Source organism: Cavia porcellus, unplaced genomic scaffold (genome assembly GCF_034190915.1).
Source record: "Cavia porcellus strain 051 isolate PalLab524CR breed Dunkin Hartley unplaced genomic scaffold, mCavPor4.1 scaffold_33, whole genome shotgun sequence".
Lineage (NCBI taxonomy): Eukaryota > Metazoa > Chordata > Mammalia > Rodentia > Caviidae > Cavia > Cavia porcellus.
The window spans coordinates 21,817,050-21,841,142 of record NW_026947516.1 but is presented as its reverse complement, the minus strand read 5'-3'; the positions used below and the strand labels follow the sequence as shown (position 1 = coordinate 21,841,142).

Sequence of the window (24,093 nt, the reverse complement as noted above, 5' to 3'; positions counted from 1 at the left end):
GGGGATCAAACCCAGGCCCCACACCTCCTAAGCAAGCACTTACACTGTCACCGAATTATATCCCTAGCTCTTACTTATTTTTCCTATTTGCATATTTATCACAAAGGCATTTTAACTTCAGCATGTCCCAACTGGTGATGTTCTCCCATCCCCAAATCTATCCTATTTCATTTTTCTCTATCACTATGAATGACATCCAGTTAAAGCAAGCCAGAAACTAGGGAGGCATTCTTGACATCTCTTTCAGGCTTCTCCCAACTCACATATGCACGCATGTATGCACACATGCATGCATATATGTATTCATGAATACCCCACACTGGTCAATCTGATCTATCACCAAATTCCATTGATTTAGTAACGATTTCTCAAATAATGCCAGTCTTCTCCTTCATTGCCACCTTTCTAGCACATACTACCACTTTTTCTCCCTGGTATATTAAGTGGGCCTTCCAAAATTAATTCATGCCTCAATCCATTATTAGCATGACAACTAGTATGAGCTAATTATATTCTGTACCCCTTTAATCTTTCAGTAGCTTCTCTTTGCTTTTTGTTTTCCTTTGGTACCAGGAATGGAACTCACAACCTTGTGCTTGCTAAGCAGTGCTGTGCCCCTGAGCTACATCCCTGGCCCCTGCCTTTGGTTTTATGATAAGCACAAATTCTTAAGATGGTTCAGGAGCCCTTGATTCTGACACATACATACTTCTAAATCATTTTATGTACTTTTCACTCCCTGTTCTGGCCGTAGTGGTCACCTGTTTGGGAGGCCTACACAATCCAGGCTCCATCCCATTAGGAAGTCTTTCCTCTTCCTGTCCTCTGCCCAGCACACCTTGTCCCACTTCCACCCCTTCCTTCACTGTTCAGTTCCTCTTGTGCAGTTGTTTATTGACTCTCTGCTGCCTTCAGGCTATTTATTTCATGAGTGCAATAGCCATGCCTCAACACTGAACTGGTAGCATAGTGCCTAGCATATAATTCTGGAAAGAATTAATGAATAACACTTCTAGCCTTATATACAGTAGTAGTAAGAATTAAATGATTTAGAACAAATACACAGTAAAATCTTAAATTATGTTAACGTACTGCTTGATAAATCTAAATGGATGTGTTTATTTTTATACATTAGATTTCAGGGAACACTATTTAAGTTCCTAGGAATTACCATGCTTCACCCTTTATTCCTTTTAAAAGTGATTTAAATGCCTGTTAAACACTTGTTGTTTGTAAATGGCAAACATTAAAAATAGGCTGTCTCCTTTATTACTCATCCTAAAAGGCCAGTTTAAGCCAAAGTAAGAGCCTAGAATAGCTTCATGCTAGAACATCAGAAATGCTCTAGTGGAGGAAGGTCAGATGGCAACTGGAACTATTAGTGCTTCTGCTGAGCCCAGTTGGTCACCAGCCAAAGGGAAGAGATACAGAATGCCCTGAGCCGAAGCCCAAGACTGGGTGACTGACCCAGATCTTGTCCTAATACCTCCACTATGACACCAGGCAAATTATTTTAACTTCTGTAAGCTCTAATTTGGGCATCTAGGCCTTGTTTAGTAGGCCTGCCTCCCCAAGTTGTCCATTGTCAATTACAGATGCTTGTGGAAGTACTGTGAGCTAAAGAGTGCTGAAAAATGTTTAGAAAATGCTTTAAAAAAGCTGTTGAAGCTGAGTATGATGGTTCACACCTGTAATCCCAGCACTCAGGAGGCTGAGGCAGGAGTATCCTTACAAGTTCAAGACCAGCGTGGGCTAGATCAAGGCCAGCATGAACTGCATAGTGACACCCTATCTCAAAAAAGAAAAAAAAGCTATTTAAAGTTTGGAATCCAGAAGGAGAATTAATGGGACAAACAATCTTGAATGGAGAATCTTAAGGATGAATAAATAGCAGATAAACTGTAATTAATCTCTACCTAATTAAAATTTATTTCTGATCAAAAATATTACTCTCTTAATGACCTTTAACATTTAAACAGCAGTCCACTTTAGAACCACCTCTGTTAAGAATGCTTTTCTTGGGCTGGGGATTTAGCTCAGTGGTATAAGTGCCTGCCTGGCAAGCATGAGGTCATGAGTTCAATCCCTAGTACCAAAAAAAAAAAAAAAAAAAGAATGCTTGTCTTTCCTTCGAATGGCTCCCTGCACCTGACTAAAAAGAGCTAAAGAGTAGAGCTTGTTAATGGTGGGGGGACTTGATTATAGTAGAGCAGAACACTTCTACCTTAGGGTTTCTGTGGAATTCATGGTGTTCTTCTGTTTTGATTCCTTTTCCCATTACCTTGGCACTGTTTCTCAAATCAAGGCAGTCTCCCTTGGCTACAGTTAGTGGAGAAGATCATTTTGTGATTATGTGCTAATATGTTAAATAATTGAGAGCTGACCCTAAGGTTAATTCTTGATCATAATTGTTTCTCTTCTTCCCAACTTTGGCAGTTGAAGAGTACTGCAACAAAAGAATGGGTAGAGGGTTGGGCATGGTGACACGTGCCTATGATCCCAGCACTGGAAGGCTGAGGCAGGAGGATTACAACTTCAAGTCCAGCCTGGGTACTTTTAACAACAAAGCAGGGTCGTATCTTAAAAGGGGAGGAGGGGACGGGACTGGGGTTGCAGCTGTACTGGAAGAAAAGAAAAAAGAAAAACACGTGTTTTACAAGAAAAACACACATACCATTAGTTCATCACTACTGAGTCCTGTGTTATACTTTCAACATGTAGAGATTTTCTTCATTGCTATATACATACAGACCTTTTTCTCTCAATTTATAAAGGGAATCAAAATATATGGTGAATGTTTATTAACCACTTAACAGTTTATCCCAACCATCGCCCCAACAGCACATTTGTTTACATTCTATCACAAGCATTGTTCAGGCAGGTGTCATTTGAACCAGTCAATTCTTGTATTGAATAAATTTGACAAAATTATCACTTTTATATTTCCTGTTACGTTATCTTATAAAAATTAAAAAATTTGCAAGTTTTGGTCATCCTGTACTGAATTGGACTATGATTATATTTTAAAATTTATTGCGGTAAAAGCCACAATGCCATTAATCACCCTCAAAATACTACCCTTTGCTTGGAACACACTTACCACATCATTTTTGCCACTTTCTGAAACAGTTCTGGAAGTTCTTTTTCCTGGGTATCTTTGCAAGATGTGATCCAAAATAATAGTGAATACTACTACCAAGATCCATGTAACCAAAATGGTGGCTCATAAAATTATGGTGTGCCTTCAGTCATCTTATTTACTACATACACCATGGTACCTCTTTCTCTTGGCCAAAGTCAAAATGACCATGAAAGGTACACACTTTAAATGATTCTGGACAGCAGGGCAGCCATAGCAGTGCAGCTAAATGACGATTTCCAAAACTACTTCAGAAAGTGATAAAAATGATAAAAGGTGTGTTCAGAAAAAGGAGAAATGTTGTGAGGAGTTTGATGGCAATATGTCTTTTACTGTGATAAAGTTTTTTTTTTTAAGTTTGAACATTAATTGTAGGTTTAGATCACATCTTCTATTACATGCTCTTTGAGTCCTGGCAAACAACCAAATAATAATTGTGTCCACTTACATTAGCAACCTGAGTTACAACCATTGTTTACAACTAGTATAATGTGTTAGAATTTACATAATAACTTTATTATGGCAAGGATCTTACATCCACAGAGGTATATAGTGTGTAATATTTTGTAGAATTTATTTTATCTTCTTTTAAATGCAGGTTTTCTTAGTTAAAAAAATCTCAGGCTCTGATGCTAGACAGCTTTATGCTATGAAGGTATTGAAGAAGGCCACGCTTAAAGGTAAGTGCTGCTGCTATTTGTAATGCTCTCGTGATCTAAACCAAGTATTCAGTAGAATTCATGTGACTAAGGCCACTTCCATTCTGAGTTGTTTCTATTACCAGTTTTAAATTTAGACTGATTTATGGCAAATTTTTCCTACTAGACTAGGAATCGTATGACTAGTGAGAGCAGAAATTGCCATATTATAAAAGAGGTATTATAAATTCATTTGAGCAAGTAGAAGTTGTGAATATTAATTGGATTTGATGCATTTTCAAATAAATGTAATTATTTTAGTGTTTTTAAAACTTACTGATTTACTGGAATCAAAATATCTTTTATTCTAAATGACTTTATCATCTTGACTTTGATTATTCTGAGCCTATGATTTTGAAAAATCTAATGCCGGATCTGAGGAACAAACTGTCAAATACTAAAATTTATTCAAAGCACTACTGTTTCAATATATTACTGGTGGAAGTGATGTGAACATAGAAGTTAGTGGAACAAAATAGTACAAAATATATGTTAAGTTTTATTATATTTGCTACATATATTGAGTATCTGCTGTACTGTGTGACAAAGCAGGTGTGTGTATAAAACAATGGGAAATTAAGTGATTTCACAGATTGTGTTAGAAATACCCCTGAGTAACCTGTAAAACAATTTCCTTAAGCCCTTCACCATAACAAACTCCAACCTATTAATCTCTGAAAGATAAAAACTGCTAAAAGGAATAGTATAACTATTTTTATACTTAAAAATTATCATACAGATGTCTGAGAGTTCAAATTTCCAGTTGTCCTTACTATTGTAATTCATTTTCTTTCATGTAATTTGAACCAGGATCCATACTTAGCAATTGATTTGTCTCTAAGTGTTTTGATTTCTATTTCTTATTTTTCTCTTGTAGTTATTTGTTGAGAATACTCGTTCCTTCCCCTACCCCACCCTTTTTGAGGCTTCCTGTTCTTATTTCATGGGTGCCATATCATCTTGATAGTTTTGTTTTGCTATCTATATTATTTGTTTCCCTTTATTCTTTTTTTTTCCTGTTTTATTTTGCTGTTTTTATGCTTACAGCCTTTTCTTAAATGTCTAGTGATCCTTTACTAAGTACTTCACTTAGGAGATAGTTACCATTGACACATCTTCTGCTATTGTTTCCTCTTCTGTCCTTTGATCTTTTGAATTTACGCATTATAGTTTGTATTTTTCTATTTTATTAACCTCCTACCGTGCATTAAGTTATAAATTAAATTTTATAATAGGTATGTATGTATGTATAGTAAAAATCATAGTGTATATAGAGTTTAGTACTATTCAGAATTTCAGGAATCTACTGGGGATCTAACCCCAAGTTCCCCATAGATAAGAGGGGACTATTGTAATTTATCTATTAATGTTATTTCAATGGGGTTTTGGAAGAAGATAGCGAGTAAAGCATAGATATTTAACCAGAAGTTTCTTTCTGTTTTAAGGTTCCTATTAATACAGTAAGTGCAGTAAAATAAAAGTTGATGACATTAGATCAAGTTAACAGAGAATTTTGTCCTATTAAAGTTGGTCTGTCAAGACTCAAAGATTTTATGAACCAGCCTAAAACAATGTCTTTCCTACTATACATAGTCCTAGAATCACAGGCAGCGTTTCTTATTTATTCTAATGTTGAAGTCAAAGAGGTTTTAAAAGTAATAAGGATTTAAAACAGAGTTTAGAAGTTGACTGATCTAAAACATGATTTCTTCTGAACTAGTATAGACTAATAACAATTCCTGATTGTAGAATGATTTGTATTTGTCACTAGGTCTTTACATAAGGACAAGAGTCCAGAATAGAATTAGTAATCCTATCTCAGACAAAATGAATGAAACTTCTAGTGAGTGAATCTTACTGCTCATATTCAACTAAATAAGATCTCATCAATGTTACTTAAAAGGAAATGTAGAAAAAACACTCTCAAAACAATCATAATCAGAAGAAAATCATCTTGCTGAAGCCTCTCTTTTTATAGAGGGCAAAATAAGTCCCTGAGCAACAAAATAATTTGACGTGGGTAAATCATCTCATTAGTACCACAGCCATTAAACCATGTAATTTTTGTTTTCATTGGGAAATAATTATAGAAGGATGTATAATATATTGTGGATATGTTGGTATGTATTCTGATTACTGAGCCAAGAAGTGATTTTTAAATGATAAATTTTGTATATTTACTGAAAGAGGTAGAAATTTTGAATCCACCTTTAAGGTAATAGGAACTAGTCCAAGATTTTAAGAGCAACAATAGAAAAAGAGCAGATTTAAAGTAGATTAGCAGGCCTTGGTGGTTAATTTCATTCACATAAGAAATAAAGCATGTTAAATATGATAAGGTAGATATCAGAATTGTAGGACAAGGTAATACAACTCACAGGTTGATATCAAATTTGTTATATTAGCTGGAAAAGGCAGCTGTACAGACTTCCAGAACAGTTGAGTGGGGCTGGGGTATAGCTCAGTGGCACAGTGCCTGCCTGGCAAGCACAAAGCCCTGAGTTCAATTCCTGGTACAAAAAGAAATGGATTGTTTACTTCAGCAGCACATATACTAAAGTTGAAAAGAATAGTTGATTTGTATTTCTGAGTTTTCCATTTTCAGTCAGTTGACACCAGAATTTCCCAGTTATGAATATACAACTTATAGATTTTTTTTATCCCATTTGTTTTCCCCAGGTTTTTTATTCCCATGTTTTAAATATCTGTAGTTACTTAAATTCAAATTAAAACCAACTCAATTTTCTCCTTGTCCCCACTTCACCCCAAACAGACTCCCATTCTATCCTAATCATTTACATAATCATTGAGAGTATTTATCAGAATGTATTCTACTCATGTATTTATATGTCTGTCATTTCTTCTACATTGTGAGCCTTATGAGGATTATCTTATTTGTATTCGTATTCCTAATACCTAGCACATAGGCCTTGCTCCGGAAATGTTTGGTTGCTGGAAGAAAGCTTTGCCCAAAACTCAAACATAAATTCATCCTAGTCTTCTAACCAAGAATCTGGATCCTCCCTAATTCATTTCCCCTGTAATCAATCTCTGATTTGACCACTTCCTGTTCATCATTAATCTCTCTCTCTATCTATCTATCTATCTTTCTATCTATCTATCTTTTTGAGACAGAGTCTTGCAGTTCAGGCTGGCCTTGAGCTCATTTTGTACCAGGCTGGTCTTGAACTTTCAGTGATCCTCCTGCCTCAGCCTCCTGAGTGCTGGGATTACAGGCATGTGCCACCACACCCAGCAATGCCTTCATTTCTTACTTACATTGATATTCCATGTCTTTTCTAGGGCATGTCTTTCCAAATCTGAATTCTACTGGAAAAGTCTTAAAGCTTTTTGTGCCCTAACTCTGGCTCCTTCCTCTAACCATCCTATATATGTTAAACTAATCTTGCCCATCTCTAAATTCCTGTCTTCTCATTACTAGTAATAAATTGTTTTATCCCTTAATCATGTTGATAGTGCTATTTTTGTATATAAATTATTATATACAAAATTATATAAATTATAATGTTGACAGTTACCTAAATACCAGGCTCCAGGTATAAACGTTACTTCATATGGGCATATACTCCTAAAAGTACAGTGGTATATATAATCTCCATTTTATAGTTGAGAAGTAACTAAGGTTCAGAGAATGTAAATAAGTAATTTATTCTACTACACAGATCTAAATGTAGATCTTTCAAACTCCAAAAATCTATTCTCTCAGCTGTACCACAGTTATTTCCTTTCTCCCTCTCTTCCCTTTCCTCCTTCTCTCAAAATAGACCTTTGTGAGCATATCCATCCTTGCTTACATGTGCTACATTTTACAGATACTTATTGAATGCTCAGTGAATAGTGTTGACAGAAGCATTGAAACCTATTTCCGTTTGTTGTTACCGTTTTCATATTTCACTAGGGTGCCTTGTTTTGTTAAAAGTTGCATGCTTTTTTGCCATTTTCAACAACTTTGGTTAAAATGCTTGTAAATTTGATATTAAAACTAACATTTAATGTTCTCTGATTTGTTTTTTACCTTAAAGCATAGATTTTATAAACATACAATTTCTTTTGGCTGCATAATGTAAAATATATTTGTATTACTTTTGTAAATTTAAGAGCAATAAAATGTTCACATTTTACACACATAAGCAAAATTTTATTTAAAATGACTACTAAAAATAATTTGTTTTTTTAATTTTTGAAAACTTACAATTTAGTATATGTACAATCTTTTGTAGTTCGAGACCGTGTTCGAACAAAAATGGAACGAGATATCTTGGTAGAAGTTAATCATCCTTTTATTGTCAAGTTGCATTATGGTAAGTTCTGAAACTTCTCCCATCTAATCTCTTCGTCTCATCCCCCCACTTCCTGAGTAGTTTCAGATACACTGTTTATATAAATATTTGCATATATTTGTATGTGTTTAAAAGATGCATATGTTACAGTCATGAAAATTAAACTGTTATTTCTTAGACAAACATTAGAAGCTTTTGTTATTTTAAACATTATAAAGTTAGTTTCTGAGGGGTAACCATGGAAATAGATAATGATTACTTTTTTATTATAAGAAGTAGTAATAGTGTATCAACATTCTGTAGTCCATGTGTGATAGCCCAAGTTAAAGACAAGCAAAATCTCTAGTCCTAAAACTGTTACTACTTTTTCTTTTCGCCAAAGTTACATGCTTATCAGTTATTATTAAAGACAAAATAATTCTTAACTGCATGTAATTAAATCAACCCACACTTTTTTCCTGTAGTGTCATTTTTAAGAATTTTACTTCATGTTTAAGTAAGACTTTTTCTGTTTTAAGGTATTTTTATTGATCACATGTTTAAAACTATTGTATTTCTGAGAAACTTACGTAGAAAATTTAGTGTTTCCATAGTAAGAAACACTGCATTTAACATTTCCACATGGAAACTAAATCAGCAGTTTTCTTCTAAATAAAAATAAGTTTAGGGCTATGATTTAATCATAAATGTGCTGAAAGAATATTCATTTGCAAGTGAATTGACCTAATGTAAGCCTAAACAATAAACTGTAATGAATTAAACAATTTTTTTATTTCTTCATTCAGCTTTTCAAACTGAAGGGAAGTTGTATCTTATTTTGGATTTTCTCAGGGGAGGAGATTTGTTTACACGCTTATCCAAAGAGGTATATAATTAATGTCTCTTCTTAATCTGTTTATACTCTTTCCTGTTTCAACTAAAGCTTTATTATATTTTAGTATTATGGTTATCAGATATTCTTTAATGGCCTAAGATTCTTACACTGAAACAAAACTAAAAAAGAGTTTCTTTTAAATTTATCCTAAAAACAAAACTCTAAACTGACAGACTCTTTGTCTTAACCCTGCTCCTTTTCTTTTTTAGTTTTTTATTATCAGAAGTAATACTGTATCAAGATATCCTTACTCAACAGTAGCAATAGAGAGCATGCATTGTAAAGATCACTTTTTATTTCTGAAATATTACTGTGTGGAAAAATGGCACAAAGAAAATAGTTATTACTTAAAATGTAAAGTTATTTCTCCCGTGGTGTATAGCTAATATTTAATGATTGTGTTTGTAGTTATTTCACTACTGAATTGTAAATAAATCTGTGTATAATTAGCATATTTGCATACCATTGAATACTTAAGCTCTAAAGTAGAACTTTACATAAAAATCACATACAAAAAGAAAATAACGACAGGTATTATTATTATCATTATTTTAGGTGATGTTCACAGAAGAAGATGTCAAATTCTACTTGGCTGAACTTGCACTTGCTTTAGATCATCTACATAGCCTGGGAATAATCTATAGAGACTTGAAACCAGAAAAGTAAGGAATCATGCTGCTAAGTTGAATACCATGTTTAAAAATAATGATCGCATAGAACACCCATAGCATTCCATTAGAGTACCTGTGCGTCACATCTCTGCTTGTTAACAGTATATATTCTTAATCCTTTTCAGTCTTGGTTAATCAAAAATATTCTGGCTCTCATTTTCATTATATGATTTTAATGAAGTTGAAATCTGTTTTTGATTTTTAACAATGTATTTTTGTGTGTTTTCTGTTCATGGAGTTTGCTTATTTTTCATTTCAACTGCTGTATTTCCCAGTGGCTTAGAAAAAAACTTTACAGATTAAGAAATTTTAATTGTTAACCTAGGAACATATAGTCCAGGCTACTCAGGAAGATGAGGCAACATCATTGGAACACAGGTGGGAGGTCATCCTGGCATGTGTAGCAAGACTCCACCCCACATTTAAAGAAATGCTGGACATGGTGGCACATGCTTTTAATCTCAGTACTTTGGGAGGCTGAGGCAGAAGGATCAAAAGTTTGAACCCATCCTGTCAGCCTAGCAACTTACTAAGACCAGGGTTTAGATTAAAAAATTAAAAAGGTCTAGGGATATACTTCAGTATAAAGGCCCTAGGTTTGATCACAGGTACTACAAAAAAGATGAATTTTGATTGTTTAACATACATTACAAACACATTTTTCTTCTTTTAATTTTAAATTCATTATTATAATCTACATACAATGTTTTCTCAGTTACATCTGCCAATCTTTTGCAATTTTTCTCATAACCTGCAGTCTGAGAAAAGTTTTTCCCAAATCATTCATCACATGTTTTTCTTCTACTTTTATAATTTTCTTGTTTTACTTATAACTCCACACAGAAATTTTGGATATGAAGAAAAATATAGAACTTCTCCTAAAAACCATTTATTGAAAGTTGTCTTCTTGTAATTGCACATTTCAAAATTAAACAAATTCTCCACAGCTTTTATAGTAGCAATCATCAAAAAGCTGATATTTAAATAGTAAACACATACTTCCATGTTATAATTTATCCTTGTTTAGAGTCTAACACTAAGTAAAGAATTTTTTTTATTTTCAAGGACATAAGGAAAATTATAAAAAATAAAGGCTGTTTTGTATAGCTTCATTGAGGTATAATTCATATACCGTACAATTCATCATTAAAGTGGTACCAGCCTATAGACTTATATACATGAGATGCTGAGGTAGGAGAATCTCTTGAGCCTAGGAGTTCAGAACCAGCCTGAACAACATATTGAGACCCTATCTGGAAAAAATGTATAGTTCATTGATTTGTAGTATATATAGAGTTGTACAACCATGATCTTTATCAAGTATTTTGAATATTACTTTGAAATGTTACATGCAAAATGTAAATTATATATTGTGACAGCAAGTAGTGGAAGCAATCTTTTGGAACTCTTTTATGTGAGCATATAGAAATTGTTATACTTTTACACTTTATGTTTTAGTTTTGGGTATGTTTCCTGTGGTCCTATTTTTTCGTTTTTATCGGTACCAGGGATCGAACTCATGACTGGCTGCTTGCAAGGCAGGTGCTTATGCCGCTGAACTAAATCCCCAGCCCCACCTGTGGTCCTATTTTATTTCCCAAGCAACTACTGACTTTTCCTCATTGCTTTCTCAACTTCTCACTATGATGATACAGAATAAAGAATAATTCTTTATGAGAATAAATATTCAAGGGCTAGGGTGTAGTTCTACAATAAAGTGTTTGCCTAGCATTTGCAAGGCCCCATGTTCAATCCCTAGAATGAGAGGAAAAAAGAGTAAGTATTCAAGCATATAATCCTAAGAAAAAAATTACTATAAACATATGGTTAAATATTCATAAAACTATTTTATAGTATTTAATTGAATATACTTATAATAGACCATTGTATTAGCATCAGTCATAAAACTGTATGAAGCTTGGACACTGTCTCAAGGCTTGAGTAAGATCAAATGTAGATAAAATTGCTTGTATTGAGATCTTTTCCCATAGGTAGCTAGATATTGAAATTAAATTGAAATAATATTCACTTTGTAAGTTATCCAGATAAATACCATCACATAGAACTTGGGAGACTTTTACATTTTAAGCCAAATGTTTATGAACTTACATATTCTTGTTAATTATGTCTGTTATAATAAATTGACTATAAAATAATTCCTAAAATAATACATTCATAACAAGTATCTTGTTATGAACAAAACTTGAAAACTATACCACTACTGAATTATCTTCAGGAGTAAACTTTGTTGTAATTGTGTTTGAGTTGATGTATAAAGAAAATTGGCCATGTTTTTTCAGTAGTAAAATTTTATAACAAAATTTGACTTGCATATTTTGTTAGAATTAAAAGTAAATAAATGCCGATATTATGGTGTAGCTTTAAATGAAATAGTTTTTGTTTGACCTTTCAAGTCAGTATACTAAAATACCTATCCAGAAATAGTTATTGGCACATAGCTTAGTGCCTATTTCTTTTTGTAGCTCCATAATTAATGACATTACTCTTCATTCAAGTATCTCTCCAAGCCAGTATCATTTTCCCATTGTCCTTCTGTCATGAACCAGAGTTTGCTAAATGCCCCTTAGCATTTCTCTCAATTATTTTCTGAAATTGTAGATCTCATTATCACTTTCCTGCTTACCTTTTATCAACTCTGTTGTCCTTGTGGAAAAGCAAAGAAAAAAAATTAAAATGCTTTGTAGGCCCTCTATACACTGGCTTCATTCAACATTCATTGGTCTGTGCTCCACCATTCACTGGTCTTGGGGATTTAGCTCAGTGGCATAAGCGCCTGCCTTGCAAGCAGGCAGTCGTGAGTTCCATCCCCGGTACTGATAAAAAGGAAAAAGACAAAAAAAAAAAAAAGAAAAAGAAAAATGAATAGTCAAACTTCTAGGTGCTCATAGTTTTCAAGAAGACCAAAACCACTGGAGAATGTATACACTGAAGGTCAGTGAAAAAGAGTGTGGGGAAGGTGATATATTAAGAAAATGATAGTGTCGGTTGTATCCAGAAGGGAAAAAAAAACTAAAAAGAGATAGTTGACTTTGATACCTTAAAAATGACCAAGACTTACACTTTTGACTTTGTAGACACTATTATGCAAGCACTGGGATGTTTAGTCAGGCCACTTCTGCAAAAAAGCGTAAGACAGAGCAGCTTGGAACAGTGTAGCTTATGTGATATTGAAGTACTTCTGGCTAATTCATACAAGTTCATGGCATTGTCTTTGGCATCCTTTATGAATGTGTATTTGAAAACTTTTCCACCATTACCTTTGCCTTTTTGTTTGTGGTCTAAAACAATATTTTAGAATTAATGTGATCTGATGCTTAAGTCATTTCAGTTTTAGCGCCTATAAATCTCTATTTAGTGGTTTAAAAGATTTTCTGACTTTGTTTTCTATCAGCATACTTCTTGACGAAGAAGGTCACATCAAGTTAACAGGTAAAAATTCCCATTTTATTAAAATATTTACTTCTATTCTGCATAATTTTCTTTAAAGTTGATTATAGTACAAATATTGAGTAATGTATTTGTTACAAAGTTGGATTGTAATTTTTAGTAATTGACATAAATTCAAAGTTTAACGGTTTTCTGTGCAAATTATTGAGGATATTTATGATTTCAATATTTATTTTGGCAGATTTTGGCCTAAGTAAAGAGTCTATTGACCATGAAAAGAAAGCATATTCTTTTTGTGGAACTGTGGAATATATGGCTCCAGAAGTAGTTAATCGTAGAGGTCATACTCAGAGTGCCGACTGGTGGTCTTTTGGTGTGTTAATGGTAAGGTCTGGATTTTTGGTTTCTTAGGGAATGGAAATTAATATTTTGTTCACTACTTGAAAGTCAGCAGTAAACATTAGGAGAGAGAAACTGGTATTTTTATTTTCTATGTTTTATAGTGAAGGTAACAAATAAGAAAGGTGATTACTTGCAATGTGGGTCTATGAAACCCATTAGTTAATTTCATCTCATCCTAATTTGAAAAGGCAAAATATATAACTCATTTCTTAAGAATTACCAAGAAGTTCAATAATAGGAAAAACATAAATCACTTGTTTTATAGCTAACAGTTTCAGAAGATTTAGTTGTAATTAAGATGATGCTTTTTAAGCTCTGGACTTGAGATTTTATACTTATTGACTAATACTTCTGGTTATTTTATCTCTGTATAGTTTGAGATGCTCACTGGTACACTACCTTTCCAAGGAAAAGATCGAAAAGAAACCATGACTATGATTCTTAAGTAAGTATCTTGTAATGGCAGTGTTAAAATAGATATTTCAAAATAAATACATCAGATTGAGAAATAAAATTTTAAAATGTCAGCTGTAGTATAAGAAATTAACTAAAATTTACCAATATTACATAATTTAAATATGAACAAGCTACATAGGTTTATAGTATTCATTTTCATTATGTGAATGAGGAAATATTGAAAACTTTACATTTGAGATTTGAAATACAGCAAGTATGCTTATTATTCCATTTCCATCTGTATTTTTCTGTAAGTCCTAGCCAGTATGGTAAATCAAGCAAGAAAAGTATGACATAAAGTTGAAAAAGAAACCAAGCATGGTGGCACATACCTATAACCCAGCACACAGTAGGATCACCATGAATTCAAGGCCAGTCTGGGCTACGTAGTGAGTCCATTCCAGCCTGAACTACATAGCAAGACCCTGGCTCAAGCGGAAAAAAAAAAGTAAAATTGCCATTTTTTTAAAAGATAACTTGTATCCATAGAAAATCTGATCATAATATAAATTCATAGAATTAAGTTTAGCAAATTTGTTGCTTATAGGGTCAATAAAAATTATTCTATGTGAATCTGTTTTATATATGTATACTCACAACAAAAAATGATAAATTAAAAGAAGATACTATAGCCAGACGTGGTAGCACACCTACAATCGCAGCTATTCTGTAGGCTGAGACAGGAGGATGGAAAGCATAAGGTCAACCTGTAAAATTTAGAGAGATTCTGCCTCAAAATAAAAAGGAGCAGGAATATAGATTAATGGTAGGGTGCTTACCTGGCATGCTAAAGGCCCAGGTTTAATGCTTAGCACCAAAAAAGAAGTGGAGCCAGGTGTAATGGTGCACACTTGTAATGCCAGCACTCTGGAGGTTGAAGCAAGAGAATTTCTATGGGTTCCAGGCCACGCTGGGACTATATAGCAAGACATTGTCTCAGAAACCTAAACAAAACAGAGAGGGGTGAGATACTGTTAACAATAATATTAAAAAGTTATCAGATTCCTAGGGACATAAATTTAGCAGAAGTCATACAAGACCACTATATAAAAAACAGAAAGCTTAATATTTGTGTGTGGTACTGAGGATTGAATCCAGCACCTTTGCATTGAGCTACAACCCCAGGCCTTACTTACATTTTATCTGGAAACTTTTAGTAAAAGAAAATTTATAAGACCATAGTAGCTTGGGGCTGGAGATTTAGCTCAGCGGCATAAGTGCCTGCCTTACAAGCAGGCAGTCATGAGTTCGATCCCCGGTACCGATAAAAAGGAAAAAGCCAAAAAAAAAAAAAGAAAAAAAAAAAAAAAAACCATAGTAGCTTGAAAAGATAAGCCATATCTACATTATACCAGACCCACTGTTACAAAGATGTTGGTTCTATGAATCAGTGTTAATCTAATAAAAATATTATGTAATCCACATACATAATTTGCTATTCTAGTATCTGTATTTAAAAAATGAAAACCAGGTTGGGGGTTTAGTTCAGCAGCACAAGCACCTCCCTGGCAAGCGCGAGGTCATGAGTTCGATCACTGGTACAAAAACAAAAAAGTGAAAACCAATTAAAATTTATTGTAATAATGATTAATTCAATAGTCAGTGTGTTACCATTTCAACCTATAATCAACATTTAAAAATGATTGAGATATAATTTTTTCATATTTGTTTGAAATTCATTGCGTAGTTTTCATTTACAAATTGGGCTGGCCACATTTTTAGTACTCGTGGCCACATGTAGCTGTTGGCTGCCCTGCTGCCCATCGAGTCTAAAATTATAGTCTTAATGGAAATCAAAGGAACTTGTAAGTTTTTTATGTGCAACATTTTTATGTGGAACTTATAGACTGATTCTGATCTGATAATGGACCAAGAATAGCTGAAACTTTCTTAAAGATGATCAAGATAGAAAGACTTGTTTTACCAGGCATCAAATTAGGACAATATGGCGTTGAGATGAGTAGACTTGTGCAATAGAATAAAGAGTCCAGAAATAGTTCTCCACATATATAAACCCTTAATTTACAACCAATGGAAATTGCAGAGTAATAGGGAAAGATTAATGAGTCATACTGGAAAAGACTTCATTAACAGAGTAGAAGAAATTTGTAACACATAGAGCCAATAAAGGACTTGTATCCAGAATTATCAAAAACTCCATTGAAGCAATAAGAAAAAAGAATAGTATAGCATGGACAGGAGACTTAGGGAACCTCACAACAGAACACTCAGTGGATCATAAACTTAAGATGCCCAATATCATTAATCAGAAAATGCAAATTACCTGTCAGGGTGTTACACACCTATAGTCCCACCTATTCAGGAGGCTGAAGCAGGAGGATCCCTTGAGCCTAGAAGTTCAACACCAATGTTAGTAACATAATGAAAAAGAGAATGTACAAGCCATGGTGGCACATGCCTGTAATCTCAGCACTTAAGGAAATGAGGCAAGAGGATTGCCATGAATTCTAGGCTAGCCTAAACTACATAATGAGATGCTGATTCAAAAAAGAAAGTGCAAATTTAAACTACAATAAGCTACCTCTATATACCCAACCAAAACAGCTAGAATTCCAAAACTGGCAAGCTGAACATTATACTTGCAAGAGAGATTTTGCACTCAGTTATTTAGAAGCCCTCAAGTAGGGGGGCTCCAAACTATGACAAAGTATGTAGTTTCTCATTTTTACTGATTGGAGTCATCACAGACAAACAGATCAAGGATGGGTTGGGGATATAGCTCAGTAGCACAGCGCTTGCCTGGCAAGTGTGAGATTGTGAGTTCAATTTCCAGTACCAAAAAAATAATTCCAGGAAAATGTTTCTACCTTCACCTGGAGGTCACAAAAAATATGGTGGAGATCCACAGAAGCCTCAAACTGTATATTGTTACCAAAATAAAAAAGGACAAAACAGAACGGGAATGGTGGCACACATCTATAATCCCAGCTGCAGGGTAGGGGAGGAGGCTGAGGCAGGAGGTTCCCAAGTTCCAGCCCAGCCTGAGAAACTTGGTGAGACCCAGTTCTACCCCCCACCAAAAAAAAAAATACAGAAGATTGCCATAGTGGGGAAAAGATACAGTAAAGATGCTTAGATTAGGAAAAGTATATACCCCTCATGTTCACAAGAATCAATAACTGAAAATGGTTAAATATTTGATAAAGATCAAGCCTCCTTAATTTGCCACAAGGATTTCAACAGAGGAGAATATGTCTACTGCTTATCTCAAAAGCAGTAGAGGTGGCCAGACTTGCACATCTGTGCTGCTAACACTGGAGAGACTGACGTAGGCAGATCACCAGAATTTGAGGCCAGCCTGAAGTACAGAAGAAAACAAAACACCAAAAAAAGCACTAGAGAAACCCAGGTGCATGCCTGTAATCCCAACACTCTGGGAGACAGACAGGAGGATCACAAATTCAAGTCTAACCTGAGCAATTAAGCAAGATAGCAGTTAAGTCCTGATGCCGTAGCAACTTCAGGCTTTAAAATAGAAGTCATCTTTATTTCAAGGTGGTAAAAAAAATGATTCATTAAAATGTATTTTAAATCTCAGTCCAAAAGAAAAAAAGACTGACAATACAGAGTGTTGGTGGGATGTAGAACAGTGGCAACTTTCATACATAGCTGTCAGGAGTATAAATACTCATACCAACTTTGGAAGGCTGTTTTTGTCATTATCCTGTAAAGATAAACCCATGGGATAACCCTCCTATGCATGTACTAAGTTTATGTGCATCAAGGTACACATGCATCAAGACACAACCACAAAGCTGTTCTTAGCAGTATTTGGATAGTGGAAACTAGATGATTATCAGTAAAAAGTAATAAATTATAGTAGTGTCACCCAGTTGGATACAGGAAGAATTGTATTCAGTGGTGCCTGTAAATATTTTAGGTTTTTTGGGCCACACACAATCTATCAAATATTTTTCTTTATTTGTGTTTATTAATCCAGCCCTGTAAAAACATAAAACAATTTTTAGATCCATACCAAAACAGGCCCATGCTTTTGCTTATAGGCATTATGTACTGCATGTTACTCCAGAGAGATTGAATAAACCACAGTTATGTCCAACAACTCGAGTAGATCTCACAAGAACGTTAAGCTAAAGTTCTTACACAAAAGAATACTATAGTTCTGTTTATAAAGTTTACAAAACAAGCAAAACTAAAGCACATTTTAGGGTCCATATTTGGATGGTAAAAGCTGGAGGCAAAATAAGGAAAGTGGTTACAGGGGATGAAGAGTTTTGGCAATGTTTTATTTCTTGGCCAGATGACTGTTCACTTTCGGGTGAATCATTGAGCTACATACTTTGGGTGGTTTTTTGTTTGTCTAGTGAGGTTTTTTTTTTTTCCTGACATTTTTATGTTATTTACAATAAAAGTTTAAAAATACATACTACATAAATGAATAAATGTTTACTGAACTTTCATAACTGAACTTTCATCATTCCATCTGCTCTGATCATCTTCTTTCAGCTAACAAATACTCGGAAGTGTTGAAAAAAACCAAAACCTTTCATTGGCCTTCCTTTCAAGTTACTATACCATCTTCCTGCATTCTTTCAATTCAAGGTCTCTTCAAAGAATGCTTTCTGTTCCTATTTTGGGAGCTTCTTGTATTCTACAGCTGTTTTAGTCATTCATCCCCCATCACTTTCCTGAAACTGTTGTCACTATGGTTGTCAGTGGTCTTCTGTTTGATAAAACCTGTTACAGATTGTCAGACTATACAGTTCATTCACACAATTCATTCAAAGGGGATGCAATATACTGGGGATGGAGTGTGAATAACACTGAGATCTTTGGTGGTCTACTATTTTTTAGTAGGGAAGGTGAAGAATTAATATTTAAGCAAATATAGTAATTTTAGGCTATAATGGGAACTGTAGGGATAAGTCAAAGTACTTTACTGAGGCAGGGAACCCCATAATAAGTGAAGGAAGGGGCAAGAAGCAGGAGGAATTTTAGATGAGCCAGGAAAGGAAAGTCTCTCAGCAGAGGATTTGACACTGCTGATCACTCCTTACCTGCTTTGCTTTTCCTATGCTCATCCGCTTCTGCCTTTCTGATGATTCTTCTTTTGGTCTCTTTTGCTTAACCTTTCCTCCTCTGCCTGTTTTTCTTTTTTAACTATAAAATTTTTTCAGATGTAAACTCTGACAGTAGAATAATAAAATAAACATATATAAGTACTCATCACCCAAATTTAACAATCGGAGATTTGGGCACATTTGCTTCATCTATTCCGTTTTTCTTTTTAACTCAAATATTTTAAGCATTCTAGACATGTCATTTCTTATCTATTTAATTCATTTTGCCTTGCTAAAAATATGGATATGTTCTTATATAACCACATATGAGAATATGAATAATAATGCTTAGGTTTTATCTAACACCAATCGCTAAAACATTTTTTTTAGATTTTTGTCTTACAGTTGGATCAAAATCAAGTCTACACATTCCATTTGGTCATATTCCTTAAATTTTTGATAACCTAGAATGCCCTACCCCTATCTTTCCCCTGCCTTTTGTCAAAACTAAGTCAGTTCCGTTTTCTGAGTTTATATTATCAGGGGAAGCCACCACCTCTTGCTATCTGGAACAAAGAGCATAAAGCTAATTTTATTGTTTACATATAATAAGAGGAGCAATGTTGGTCCAACAGAATCTCTCCAGGCAGAGTAGACCGCTGATCTTATATACAGTTGGGGGGAAAGGTGAAGTTCAACAGCTGGCAGATTTTCAGGTCCATAAGTAGATTGACATTATCAGTAAGTGCATACTTACTTGAGTGGGAATGGTGTTTATCAGTTGATACTCAGGTATGCTTACGTTGAGCTGCGTGGCTTATTTGCAGAGAGACCACTTACTAATAGGCTGACTGAAGTGTTCACCAGAGATGTGTCATTGACAGTCAAATGGATTTAGAACTAGGTCTGAGCTAGATGTGGTGGCACATTCCTGTAATCCTAACATTCTAGGAGGCTGAGGCAGGAGATGGCAAGTTTAAGCCCATCCTGTGCATTGTAGTGAGGTGGTGAGACCCTATCTCAAAATTTTAAAACATCAATGAAAGAACTAGGGTTACGACGCAATGTGAAGGCCTTCTCCTAAGAATGCAGAATTTTTTCTTTATTCTCTTTGTGCTGTTGACTTGTTTCTCTAGCCTGTTTTTGGTTAAACTTTTAAACCAAGTGAGGAGTGCTGTATACTTCAGTCTTGAATTTACTTGGTATCAGAGAATGGCCTGGAACTCATGGCAACCCTTCTGTCTCAGCCTCTCAAGTGCTGAGATTACAGTTAAACATAACCATGCCTGGCATTCTTTTATTACTTTTTTGTGCTGAGCATTGAACCCATGACCTCATGTACACTAAACATATACTGTACCATTGAACTACACCCACCAGCTCATATTAATTATTTTTAATTCCCAAATTATTCTTTTTCAGACCACCTTTTAGATGTTCTTCTCCCCCAAGGTTCAATCTCTTATGTACTTTCATTCCCTCTATACTCATTCTTTCAAGTGACCTCAGCTTTCCTGTATCTACTCTCAACATTTCATTCTTCCCAAATCACTTTTGTTACATCAATTAATCAATTACCAGAACTGAATTTCCATTTACTTACCTGAATGGCATGATTTCACATCTTTCAAATATATCTCTACTTGCTGTATGTTTTTCGTTTTGCTTTGTTTTTTCTATTCTTGTACTCCCAATTAGCATTTCCATAAACCTTCATTCCCAAGCCAGTAGCTTGGAATCATTCTTAATGTCTTCCTCCGACTTATGTATTCAGGTATTCTCCAGTTTGATGTCTGAACTATTTCTCTGCTTCAGCCCTTCCTCTGCGTTATACTGCTCACAGTGATCAGACCATGGGAACCTGTTACCCACTCTACTGGACCATGCACCAAACTAGAGCTCCTAGCACCTCTTCCTGTTCCAAATCATTCCCTGCTGCCCTTGGAGTTAATAGGTAGTCTCTGAAAAAAAGAGGTACTGGAGACAAGTATCTAGAAAATAATGATTTCTTAAGATTTCTCAACATTTTTCATAAAATGTGTTTTATTCAATTCAACAAGAGGATGTAATAGATAGCATTCCATGAACTGGCTGCATTATGAAATACTTTCTGTTACTGCTAAGTATCTAGAGAGATTAATGTTTTCCAGTAAAATTTTGGATAACGCTGGCCAAGTAAATTTTCAGCCTTTAGTTTGCATTGAATGCCTTTCACATTGTTCCATATTAAATTAGATATCCACTACTATTCTCTTAGCATTCTTTATGTATATCCTTCCTAATCTGTCTCTTAATGTACCAATGTTATCATATCTATCTTACCACTCACCATGAGGGCCTGTGTTTAGCTATATCCACAGTATGAAGCAGTGTCTGGCACATAATAATTTAGTAACAATTCACAGAGTAATAAGTGGACCTATTTGTGAAAACAAAATTTCTCTACTAGCCATTTTCTCCAGCTCTGCTTTTATTACCATAGGTATAGGATCATTGACTTCTTTAATTCATAGATTTGGAAAAAGAAACAAACAGTATAGCTAAAACAGACCTTAAGCTCATTCAGACCAGTGGTTTTCACATGTACTACAGAGTCTTCAATGTTCCACAAACCCCTTTCCCATCAGTTCTCCCTCGCTGCAGAGGCTGTTAAAAGGATTGAAAGGTGGAAAGTGGCATATGAAGCACATGTTCTCTTCATACTTTTTAATACTGGGTTTCTTAAATTCACTTTGAAAAGGGATACTAAGACTACAGTTTCTGAACCATTGATACAGATTCCAGTCCTATTAGTTGTGAAAAAGTGTTAAGGCCAGAACGGGATTGATTTTTCCCAGGATCACAATTTTTTTTAGTAAAATACATGGCTAAGGCCCAGAAGACCTTATTCTCACAGTAGTCTGCAAAATTCTGAAAAATAAAGTCCACCAAAAGATTATGGACTAAAATTCCATTAATGTGATCACACAATCTGTATACAAATGTTATAACAAACTTTACTCATAATGGCCCCAAACTGAACACAATACAGATACCCTTCAACAGGTAAATGGATAAATGAACTGTGACACATCCATACAGCAGCCTAGGCATATAATAAAATAGCTTAGAACTAAAGACTCAAACAGGCATAAGAAAAACTGGGGCCATGTGAGTGAGATTGGTCAACACCTGGTTGTGATTTGCAGTACCAGCGTTTTTGCACTGAGCTACACCCCTAACCCTTTTTAATTTTCATTTTAAGACAGGGTCTTGCTAAGTTGTCCATGCTGAGCTTGAATTTGCAGTCTTCTTGCATCAGCCTCTGAGAGTGCCGAGATTACAGGGGTGTGCCACTACGCCTAACTTGCTCTGTAGTTCTGTAAGATGCTACCATTAAGGAAACCAGGTCCAGATGATCTCTGTATTACTGCTCGTTACAATGTGAATGTACAAGTATTTCAAAAATACAAGTTTAACTTTAAAATTTTTTAAATAAAAATCAAGATACTTCAAAAAATAAATGTTGTTACATGGATTTATTATTTAGAGCCAAACTTGGGATGCCACAGTTTTTGAGTCCTGAAGCCCAGAGTCTTTTGCGGATGCTTTTCAAACGAAATCCTGCAAACAGATTAGGTAAAAATTTTGATGAATTAATTTCTTGGTGTGTGGGTGTTGCTGTTTGAGTTTAGTTTTTTGAGAGGTGGATATTTGTTTTTAGAGTGAGATTATTAAGTATTCAGACAAATATTAAAATCAAAGACTAAATAATATATATTTCTCCTTGATACAAAAACTGTCAATCAACTTTTGATAGGTGCAGGACCAGATGGAGTTGAAGAGATTAAAAGACATTCATTTTTCTCAACAATCGACTGGAATGTAAGTATAGGATGAAAATTTGCTTAAAATATTTTTGTTAGTACATTACCTAATTTTCTCTTTTTTTCCTCCAGAAACTATATAGAAGAGAAATTCATCCACCATTTAAACCTGCAACTGGCAGGCCTGAAGATACATTTTATTTTGATCCTGAGTTTACTGCAAAAACTCCCAAAGGTAAAGAGAAATAAAACATGAAAACTCAAATACAAGGCATTAGACTTTTTTTCCTTGTTCAGTCAGAGCTTTCCCAGGATGATTCTTCATGTTATCCTAAGAGCTCCTAAATTTGCTGCGTATAAACCTTGTGTTTCCCCCCTAATTAGGAACCTAAGACTCAGGATATCATGTAGGCTACACTATTGACGGTACTCAGTAGCCATGTATAGCTAATTAAATTTAAATTAATTAAACGTTTAGTTTCTCAGTCACGCTAGGCACAGTCCAAATGCTCAGTGACCATATGTGGCTACTGACTAGCACTAACTGGACCACACAGATAAAATACCCTTCATTAAAGAACCTCAGTGGTTCAGTGCTAATTTAAAGGTCATTAGTCCAGTAATTCATAGATTTATTATACTCTTCAAATGAATTAGCTGTTTTCTAGACTCTGAGGAAGTAGGATATTACAGTAGTGGTGGCAACAAGTGATCAGGACAGATGTGATACAAGGCCTCACTGAGGTACCCTGGGCATCAAGGGGTATGTAATGGTGCTTGAGAACTCCTCTAGATTAAGTTAAGAAAAGTCACCATTTCACTGATTCTTCCTTTTAACTTTCAAAGGAATCTTCTTAGTGATTTCTTCTTCATTTCTAGATTCCCCTGGGATTCCACCTAGTGCTAATGCACATCAGCTTTTTCGGGGGTTTAGTTTTGTTGCTATTACCTCAGATGATGAAAGCCAAGCTATGCAGACAGTTGGTGTACATTCAATTGTTCAGGTGAGTAGATTCCTTGATCATTTTAGATTTGAAATGTTGTAAAATATATTTCATTATATGAGTAATAAGATACCGATTACTGATTTTTGGTGAATATCTTAAAATACATGTTATATCATTACTCTTAGAAATGTCTTTCATATGTCATTGAAAAGGCTGCATGAACTGAAAGCCTAGATACCTATGCGACTTGAAAGTAAAATTCTAAGAAAATTGAGGTGAAATCACCATCTTCTTTGTCCCCTCTGCTGTGCCTCAAAATGTTTGTCAGGCCTACTATGCTTCATCCCCA

General features: G+C 34.6%; 1 protein-coding gene across 6 annotated transcripts in view; it reads left to right on the top strand.

Moving 5' to 3' along the window:
• Positions 1-24,093, top strand: part of Rps6ka3 (ribosomal protein S6 kinase A3) — a 102,382-nt gene that overhangs the window by 56,129 nt on the left and 22,160 nt on the right. For all 6 annotated transcript variants that reach the window (XM_063242935.1, XM_003466420.5, XM_023563624.2 and 3 more), the window contains 11 exons: positions 3,738-3,819; positions 8,079-8,159; positions 8,924-9,003; positions 9,568-9,674; positions 13,096-13,133; positions 13,333-13,475; positions 13,868-13,938; positions 22,521-22,609; positions 22,791-22,855; positions 22,930-23,032; positions 23,677-23,801. In XM_063242935.1, coding sequence (XP_063099005.1) covers positions 3,738-3,819; positions 8,079-8,159; positions 8,924-9,003; positions 9,568-9,674; positions 13,096-13,133; positions 13,333-13,475; positions 13,868-13,938; positions 22,521-22,609; positions 22,791-22,855; positions 22,930-23,032; positions 23,677-23,801 — 984 coding nt within the window. The remainder of the gene's footprint in view (positions 1-3,737; positions 3,820-8,078; positions 8,160-8,923; positions 9,004-9,567; positions 9,675-13,095; positions 13,134-13,332; positions 13,476-13,867; positions 13,939-22,520; positions 22,610-22,790; positions 22,856-22,929; positions 23,033-23,676; positions 23,802-24,093) is intronic.